This window comes from Montipora capricornis, chromosome 9, assembly GCF_036669925.1.
Source record: "Montipora capricornis isolate CH-2021 chromosome 9, ASM3666992v2, whole genome shotgun sequence".
Classification (NCBI taxonomy): Eukaryota; Metazoa; Cnidaria; class Anthozoa; order Scleractinia; family Acroporidae; genus Montipora; species Montipora capricornis.
In genome coordinates, this window is record NC_090891.1 from 4,923,169 (window position 1) to 4,932,635 (window position 9,467).

The following is a 9,467-nucleotide window of genomic DNA, read 5'->3' on the forward strand; positions in this document are numbered from 1 at the left end:
TGCGTTTCTTCCGCTTAACCATCTCGAATTTTTTCATGTATATTATTAAGAAGTAATCACCCGATTTTTTTCGCCTTGCAATTTGGAATATATAAGCACTTGCAATTTTTTTCAAAGACTACAAGTTACACTCGCCCTACGGGTTCGTGCAATTTTGGTCGTCTTTGAAAATTACTCGTTCTTATTTATTTCAAATTGCTTAAGAAATCATGTGATTACCCATACAAATCACCCATTCTCGAGTTGCTGCATACCTCAGTTTCAAAGCGAGCCTTGGTGTACAACCATTCAAATGGAAATGAGTTGTGTATTCTCATGAAAATGAAACTCATGTCCCTTTCAATAGTTGAGCCCTAAGACTCACTTCGAAAACGAGACAAACATGAGCTCGGAAATGGCCTTGACCCGCGGTAAAGACTTGTTTCCATATCTCAAAGTGCCCTTGGACGTGGAGGGCCTGGAACAACAAACAACCCAAACCCATGCAAAAATGCTAACCTTAGGTCTAAACATTATATAAAGCATATTGTTTAGGCCTAAGGTTAGCATTTTTGTAAAGATTTAGGTTGTTTCAACTATTGTACCTTTCACCCCCAACCGCCACCCCAGGCCCCTCACGTCCAAGGGCACTTTGAGATATGGAAACAAGTCTTTACCTAGACCCGCACGGTAAGCCCGGGTATATTGAAAAGCCGACATATTTTAAACAGTCACCGATACAAAAGCACAGTTTCTTGTTTCTTTAGAGACCCAATCTATCAGATATAACCTTGATGGTTGGTAAAGTATATTAAATTTCACTATTTGCTAAACAGGTGGAGCTGCACTATCTGGAGTTACAAACAAAAACTCAGCACCACCAACTGAGAGTGTACTAGGTGAGTGCCACGGGAGGGCCAATAGAAGCTGGAGGTTTTATTTCATCAGATTATTCGATACCTTAGCGAGAGGCGAAATGCAGAATTAACAACTAAATATCCAAAAGAAAAATGAGCCTATAGATAGATGACATCGGCTGACATTTACTGAAATTAACTATCGTAATAATAAAGCTAGGCTATAAGAAGGTCTGAAACAGCTATCAAAGGGCAAGTTGTTCCAAAGAGAGAGCTAAATACATGTACTTGTTCGGATCTACTGTAGCTCGGTGACGACATGCTCTAAATGGGCAACAGTTCAAAATCATTACAGGTGTAAGAGGCATAATAACTATAAGCCCCTCTGAAACTAAAGAAGTCATACATGGAGGTTAATGCCTGAGTTCTTGTTCTCGTTTTATTAGAATTAAATAGGCTAAGGACCCTCGGAGAAGTGGGCTGATCATCGTATCCACCGTCACGGTTATGCGAATTTCAAAGACTGGAAAAACAAAATTCACTGAGCAAGGGTCTTCTAGCAAAGGTGCATCTCCCTCGCCTTATTAATTTGTCTTCCTTTATTCAAAAACATTTAAAAGGAAAAGCTATTTCCTACTAGACAATTTTGACCAGAAAACAACTGAACTCAGAGTAACATAATTCTTTTTTTATCAACACCCTGGCTTACAAATGGTACCACGCAGATGCGTTTGTTACCATCCCCTTACGTTCTACAGTTTCATTTGTTTTCTTTCTTTCTTTCTTTTCATTATTCCTAACTTTACAGGAATGACAGGATTTGAAGAGGATTGCTTGAAAGCCCACAATGAATATCGGGCCAAGCACGGAGTTCCACCCCTGAAATGGAACAAACAACTCGCAGTGGACGCTCAGAGATTGGCAAACATCCTCGCTAAAAAAAGTAAGCAATATCAGCAAGGTCTTTCCAAACCCTGTTCTGCTGGACTTTTGGATTGGTTGAATCTGGGATGAATTGCTTGTCCTTTTGGAGTCGAGACGAATTAATTGATTTAGACGCTTTGAGTTGACATCCTAGATGACTCATTTATCTTGGAAGGCATGTTGCATTTCTTGTATTCGCAACCGTTGAGAATATTGATCCATTCCTTGGATTAGAAAAATAGATTGATCCGGTTACGGATGTTTCACCAGAATTTAGACGTTTCGTTAGTTGGACCGTGACTCGTGAATTTGACGCGAATATCAGATTATAAACACTCCGAGTAAAGGAACTTGAATTCTTTAAAATAGATCCAACGTCGAGAAGACAAAAAAATCTATGAATTGTCACTACCCTCTTTATTCCTTTACTGATTTATTTAGTTTTTTTTACAACTTCAGATGCACCAGAACATGAAAAACATAGAAATGGGGCTGGCGAGAACATTGCTGCGCCACCGAAAAAATGCCAAGGGTACAAGACAGACCCACCCACTTGCACACAGTGCCGTGAAATGGTATCGGATTGGTACAGTGAAATTGCAAACTATAACTTTGACACTGCTAGGGGAACGGGTGCAATTTTACATTTCACCCAAATCGTATGGAAAGAAACTACCGACCTTGGCATGGCAAGTGCTATGAGTAAAGACACATTCTTCAAGGACAAAACGACAAAACGACAAAATTTATTGAAAATTAGAAATAAATAATTACATTTCTTTCCCCCCGCAAATAGCTTATAAACTAATCGAGGCGGGGAGAACTGAGGACATACTACAAGTACAAGGTTATCTATAGATGGACTAAATAACAGTAAATACGTCCATCTTGGCCACCTCACTGTAGCACGCTACACTCCAGCCGGAAATATGCCCAGCGATTTTAAGAGAAACCCTACCGAAGCCTGTGTAAGCTCAACCGGTTTGCTCCGCAAAAAACGCGTCAAGGCTAACTTCATTATTTTCCTTTTTTGTTATCTTGCATTGTAAACGATGTCAGCGTATGACTACATTAAAGTCGCCATTATCCTCTCTTGGAATCATTTATTGCTCTTTCTCTCTTTCTGTATTTACAATGAAGGGAAAACTGGTCGTATCTTTAAGCTAAATTAATGATTTCATCCCTGGGGATGGACTTGGTGGATTACGTGAGAGCGCTCAAGAAGAATGCGTGAGCACACCTGGTTCCCAGGGTCTCTCTTCTACAAGAAAATTTTATCTTTCAATGGCTGTGTCACAGCAGTGGAGTTTCATTACGTCTCAAAGTTAAACCAGAAATTGCTTTGAAACAACTCACCAATCAAAGCTTCCAAACAACAAAATGTTTGTTGAGCGTACATGATTTAACCAAGTTGAAAATAACAGAGAAACATTTTGAAAAACTGTTAGCCAGAACAGTTTTCAAGAACTCTAATTGCAATGCAATGTCATTTTAATCTTCTGAAATTTTGCCCATCCCTGTCTCCTATTGTATTTTGCCGTTTTATTCAAACCAGTCCTTAAATGCCAGTTTCCAGTTCCTGAATTTGGCTAAAATTCGGGACACAGCCCCTTAGTGGCTATTCGTACGGGACCCGTACACCGATCTATATTTGCTATGCATACGGGAGAATGATCATAAACGACATAGCAACACAGTTATTGTAAGCTAACCATTTTAAAATGGGTGCTTAGACTTAAATACTGTTCATCAGTGCTATTTGAAAAGGGTGCTTAGACTTAAATGCGAGAAAACACAAGATAGATCAGATGACCGATGACATCGAACGGAGGTATTTCGTGAAATTATTTAACAGGTATCAAATACAGTTGTTTGATAGCTGAACCCGTATATTAAAGAATTAAAGACGAGGTAGGAGTTTCCGAGTGTTATTGAACTTGTATCATTCTAAGAAGACTCCCGTGAGAACAAAAAATATGATGAAGCCGGTGTACGGGTCCCGTACAAATAGACACCTTATTAATTAAATGTGGCTCCTCAAAGAACACCAACCTGAACAACAGAAATGGCATTGGGGTATTAATAGGGATCAACTTTGCGGGAGGAACCATTCAAGCGGACAATGGAACGCATAAAGTTAAAGTGAAGAAAAAGCAAAGAAAACACGCAAACACAAAATCGGGTTGGGGCCTTAAAAGCCAAGGGTAAAGACGAGAGAGTAACTCAATATCTTTAGTTTAATGGAGCACGAGTTGTCATAACGCCTTGGCTGGGATTTAAGGCCGGAAAACACCAGGCGATAAGTCGCTCTGACACGTCGCGGGAACAAGTCGCCGCAACAATTCGCCTCATGTGACGCGGTTCATGTTGTGAAACTCATTTTGACCGGCTGCGGCAAAATTTTGTCGCTGCGATCGGGAGAACGTCATACGGTCCGCCATACTGAATTAGAAAACTAGTTCACATTCCCCCTCATACGAGATCATTGCGTGTGCACCGAACAGGCGTCGTGTCGCAGCGGCTTGTTTTGCAAGTATAGTACACAAGAAGCGACTTGTTGCAGAGACCTGTCGCTGCGACTTGACGCCTAGTGTGTCTCGGCCTTTATAGGCGGCCTTCAAATGTATTCAAATTTAAAATTCCAGTTAATCAGGCAGCTCTATAATAACCATGTTGTATGGAAAATTATGACGAATGCAACATGTAAAGATGATAAAGAAAATTTATTTAGGGGTGTCAGGAGATGAGGTCTTGGTGGTGTTCACTATTGACAAACATTGACGTCCAATTTCTTTTGTTATTCAAATCTGCCAACACAGAGCTAAAGGGCTCATTGTTTTAATAGCCCAATAACCCACCGATTGCCTTATCAATGACAGCATGTGCTGTTACGCTATTACTAATTAGTAAAATTTTGGTGCATACAGACTTTTCTATGACCAAAGCTAAGACCACTCACGAGCCCTCTAAATTCATCGTAAGTTCAAATTCCGCCGCGTAAACAGCATGTGACGTGAGAACGAAAGAACGTTTCTTGACCTTGTTGATCTCTCTTTGTTTTCCTTGGCCTTTCTCAATAACCGACCCTTAGGGGTCAAACATACGAAAGATCAATGAGTGGTTTTCACGTGACGTCATCGCCGCCATGTTGGTGGACGAAAACAAAAGATCTCTCATTAGCTCCTTTTGTTCGCATTGTAGCATTGTTATCTGTGTCTCTAGAGATTGCATTGGTTGCAAACCATGTATAGAAGATTAAAACTCGAGAAATTTCCATTCAGAAGATTAAGCGTGCATGGGGTCAAACCTCAATTAACTTCAGCAGAAATCAAGCCTTGGGTATTAAAGAGGATGGAGAAGGCAGCTTTGTCCAGCCTCCTGTTCATTTATGGGACTATTCTCTCTGGTACGTCATCTCAAATATTGGTCAGTAATTGGTAAACTTGAACCTGGGGTCTGCTGAACTCCAGAAAGAAAAAATGTTTTATCTCGTTAGAATGCAAATTTTTATATAATTAGATAGCGGTGAAAACTGACCGTTTAATAAATCCACAAATTTTCTCTGCCAACGTTTTTGTTTAACGTTGGTTTAAGGTCGCGTATTAATAAAGTTTCCTTCATTTTACAATGAAAATCAGAGCTACCATTTGCCAAAACTTGAAAATGGTCCCATTTTATGTTGGTTTAAGGTCGCGTATTAATAAAGTTTCCTTCATTTTACAATGAAAATCAGAGCTACCATTTGCCAAAACTTGAAAATGGTCCCATTTTATGTTTGTAACCGCTGTTTGTTTTATGTTTTTGATTAAGTTTTAAACACCGCAGGGCACATTTTTCGTGTAAACATAGCGGTCCTAAATGAAATGTGGCACCAGTGCCCAAAATATTTGGAGTGCCGAGACTTTCCTCCCTCAATAGACTACTAACGTTTTTAACTTCACCTTCACTTCAACTTTATTTTTATTAGAAACAGATCTCACAATAGACTTGCCCGCAAAATAGCAATTGCTAATCCGTTTTGATGTAAGGCACATTTTACGCTTAACGTGCGATGTAAAATGATTGCTTGCTGTTTATCCTCCATTTTCTGGATGTGGTCGTGTAAATGGTAGTGCCGTGCCGAAATAGTTTGGGCAAGGTGCCAAATATGTGCCGTGCCGTGCCGATTTTTTGGCGCGTGCAAATGGGGTTTTAAAATGCTCATACTATTTATCTTACTACTTTTTTCTTATTTTCTCTAGTTACCAGTCTTCTTAATTTTATATATATATCATATTTGAATTTGTTCAATCGTCACTTCTGAAGTGTATGTTGTAGCATATGAAACGTCAAGTCAAAAGTAAAGTGCGCTTTATCATTATGTTTGTAACCGCTGTTTGTTTTATGTTTTTGATTACGTTGAAATGGCGAAAGAGCAAGAATATTTATGATTTTAAAACTTGTTTTTGTATATCGTTCGGTTTATTGGAGAGCGAAACTTTTCCCCTGCAGTAAAATGCCAACGGTAGTCTTTTCTGTTTGACAAAAGGCGAAACTAGCGGGCGCAATTAAACAAAGTTGGACATTTTAATCTGACTTGCAAATACCAAGTAAATTCTATGAGGCTGTTTGAATTCGTAGAAAAAAAATACAAGGATTAATTGAAGAAGAGGAATTTATGAACAGCCAAGCCCTTTTTCCGTGCCAAAGGCAACAAAGGTGCGAGAAGATAAAATTTTATCCCTAAGCGGCAATGTAATATTCTGTTTATGATACAGAGGTTGATGAAATTTCCAGATCAAGAAAACTTGTTTTATTCATTTTCGAAATGGCGAAAACTAAGTGGTCACCAACTACTAAAAACACGCATGTTGTGTAATATGAAACAAAATATTAAAGTTATGAAAAACAAATCATGATAATGTCAAATTGTGCAATAAGATTGTTAATGTAGTAAAGACGAATTATAATACAGCACAAAAGTATCTTACAATAAAGGTGAAACTCGCGTTTTATTGGCTAATCGTGTTGGCTACCAAGAGGACACCTGTATTCTCACATGTGAAAGATAATCAAAGAGGCACTGTCGTTACTCGTAGATATGAAGGTTACCGCGACTGTTTGAAATTGGCAGCCTGAAATTTCCTTTATGCACCAGTCAGTGTGATATAACAGAAACAGGGGGCTCCGATATGCGACTAGACAACCAAAATAATGCATGTATATGTGCAGGTGATCCCATTTGCTGCAATTGAATCCTGCAAAACAAGTCGGTACTATTTCTCCAATAGACATATATCATATTACTCTTTACCACATCCTTCATGAGCTGTACCCATGTGTTCAAAGTTGTTACGTCTGGGTCCTGGTCTAGTTCTACACATTTTTATTGCGCTGCAATATATTTCAAAAAGCAAGAGGTAAACACTTTCTCAACTCAGACGAGCTCAGCAATTTCTCAAATGGCTTTTCGGGACTTTCGAGAAACGGGCCCCTGGATTTTTGAAAATGTCTTTCCGGGCCCTGGGAAACTAGATCCTTAAAAATTCAATTTTGGCAGGTTTTTAGTAAAACGTGTAACGGCGTAACGAGAAACCGCGTAACGGGATGTTTTTTTTTTTTCCTTTTTTTTTTTGAATAACCTCCAAAATCCTTTGCAAACTGAAGATTTTGGAAGGACTAAATCCTGAATTCAGAAATACAGAAATACAAAAAGTATCCTAAACATGCATAAAAGCTAACCTTAGGCCTAATTAGCCCTAAACAAGAATTGGACCTGGCTGAGCCACATTTTCACTTAATTCCTTAGTTGTGCTGATTTCTGTTTCCAAATTAACCTTGTCTGTTGTATTTCTCAGAAATGCCTAATGAATCGCCATCCAAACGGGAATAGGCTGGTGATCCTAAGTAATTAAGGCAATCAGTTGCTAATATATCCCCTCCCTACCTCACTGTACTTAGTTAATTTACAGGGGGATATGGCCGTGCATCACCGATCGACCGGGGAGTAGTGACGTGATCCTGATTGCAGAGAATGTGTGAAATTGTGTCCTCGGACCTGACCATCTGAAGGCCAAAATTGTGTATGTGTTGTACAGTAATTTGTGTGGTTGGTTCAGTGGCTGAGTGGTTAAGGCATCCGACCGGTAATCTGGAGACCCAGGTTCAATTCCTGGCTGAGCCACATTTTCACTTAATTCCTTAGTTGTGCTGATTTCTGTTCCCAAATTAACCTGTGCACCACATTACGTACACTCGAGAAGTATTTTATAATTTGTCACCCGGAGCTCGCCACGCTCAACAAACGATCAGAATTAGCAAGCCGCTGTCGGCATGCAAACAAATTCCTCTTAAAGAAATTGTAATTAAAATCGTAATTTACAATTACGCGCATGGGTGTCAGGATAAAAATCATCATGTAAAAACAGTAATCCTGTAGAGATAGTAATCATTGTACGATCCTGAAGAGTGGGACATGGTCCTACGAAACAATTTTTTTTTTTTTTTGTGGAGGTCGAGTCAACCTTGGCCTAAAGTGCTCAATGCTGTGGTAGCACAGCTAAGTATACATAATTTGAAGGATTAAAGAGGACGCATCGATTCTCTGTTACTCTGAGTTTCGCGCCTAAGCGCTCGTCAGACAAAACTTTATTCAACTAACACCATACCTTCTTATATACAAATTAGATAAGTAGCTAATTAATTCATTAGTGTGCGAATTAATATATATATATATAATATTACTAGTATTTGGCATAAATTTAATAATGAGTTCTTCACGTCACTGTTTCAGTAATACCTTTGACAATTGGCAGCTCACCGTCTTGGATGAATGTCGGGAATTGTGGAGAAGGACTTAGTAAGTCAACCTACAGAAGTTTGTTTAGAAAGGAAAGGGAAGGAACTTTATTTAAGTGTCTAGTCGTTCTAGCGCTGAAGCACTAATTGGAGACACTGTAAATTGAAATTAACAATTAACACAAATCAAGTCAAATGTTGGTTTTTGAGGAGAGGGGAATTCGGAGTACCCTGGGAAAACCTCTCGGTGCAGAGTAGAGAACCAACAAATTCAACCCACATATAAGGCCGGATCTGGGAATCGAACCCGGGCCACATTGGTAAGAGGCGAGTGCTCTCACCACTGCGCCATCCCTGCACCCCATCAGATTGGTGGCTCTACGGATGTATCGCAAAACAATACGTCCACAGTCATGATCGGGTCGTTCCACCCTTAACATGGTGGCCTGCGAGCGCACAAAATAGAGAACGTAAATGAGAGTGGATTGCATAATTTGTGGGAAATAAGACTGTGTACAGACAATGAAAAAGTGTGCTCGAGAACTAGAAAACAACAGCAACAACAACAAAAAAGTTGTAAGACGCGGGGACGAAGCAGTGGTGAGAACACATGCCTCCCACAAATGTGGCCCGTTCAAAGTTCAAAAATCAAAAGCGCGAAACAGGAGACATTTCTGCAAGATTCCGAGGAAATTACCAGGGGAAGGAAAAAAAAGAAAAAGGATAGCTCCGTATTAACCACTGATTTAACGAGGGCCGTTTTAGGAGCGGAGCAAACACAGAGAACTCAAAAAACAACCCCCGAAGGACGGTATACAATAGCAGTTTAAGGTAAGGTGACTCAAATCAGTTTGAAGAGACATTCTCTTTAGAACGATTGACGCTACAACACTGCATGACGTAACAGCAGTACTCCGATTATTCCCAAAC

General features: G+C 39.6%; 2 protein-coding genes across 2 annotated transcripts in view; both read left to right on the forward strand.

The window, feature by feature from the left end:
• Nucleotides 1-638: 638 nt before the first annotated feature.
• On the forward strand, nucleotides 639-2,530 carry LOC138017174 (Golgi-associated plant pathogenesis-related protein 1-like). Its single transcript, XM_068864352.1, has 4 exons — nucleotides 639-669; nucleotides 816-878; nucleotides 1,645-1,779; nucleotides 2,220-2,530. The coding sequence occupies exons 1-4, from the start codon at nucleotides 639-641 to the stop codon at nucleotides 2,528-2,530; spliced, it is 540 nt and encodes a 179-aa protein (XP_068720453.1).
• Nucleotides 2,531-5,087: 2,557 nt separating this feature from the next.
• The window catches only part of LOC138016998 (uncharacterized), a 14,047-nt gene continuing 9,667 nt past the window's right edge, over nucleotides 5,088-9,467 (forward strand). The window contains exons 1-2 of the mRNA XM_068864192.1: nucleotides 5,088-5,166; nucleotides 8,533-8,598. Coding sequence (XP_068720293.1) covers nucleotides 5,112-5,166; nucleotides 8,533-8,598 — 121 coding nt within the window. The 5' untranslated portion in view covers nucleotides 5,088-5,111. The remainder of the gene's footprint in view (nucleotides 5,167-8,532; nucleotides 8,599-9,467) is intronic.

What these genes read in the sequence shown, in the direction of transcription:
- LOC138017174 (XM_068864352.1), top strand. Translation starts at nt 639, where the DNA reads ATGGAAACAAGTCTTTACCTAGACCCGCACG. An exon ending in TCTTTACCTAGACCCGCACG is followed by an intron (nt 670 to 815) that starts GTAAGCCCGGGT and finishes TTTGCTAAACAG; the next exon opens with GTGGAGCTGCACTATCTGGA. An exon ending in ACCAACTGAGAGTGTACTAG is followed by an intron (nt 879 to 1,644) that starts GTGAGTGCCACG and finishes CTAACTTTACAG; the next exon opens with GAATGACAGGATTTGAAGAG.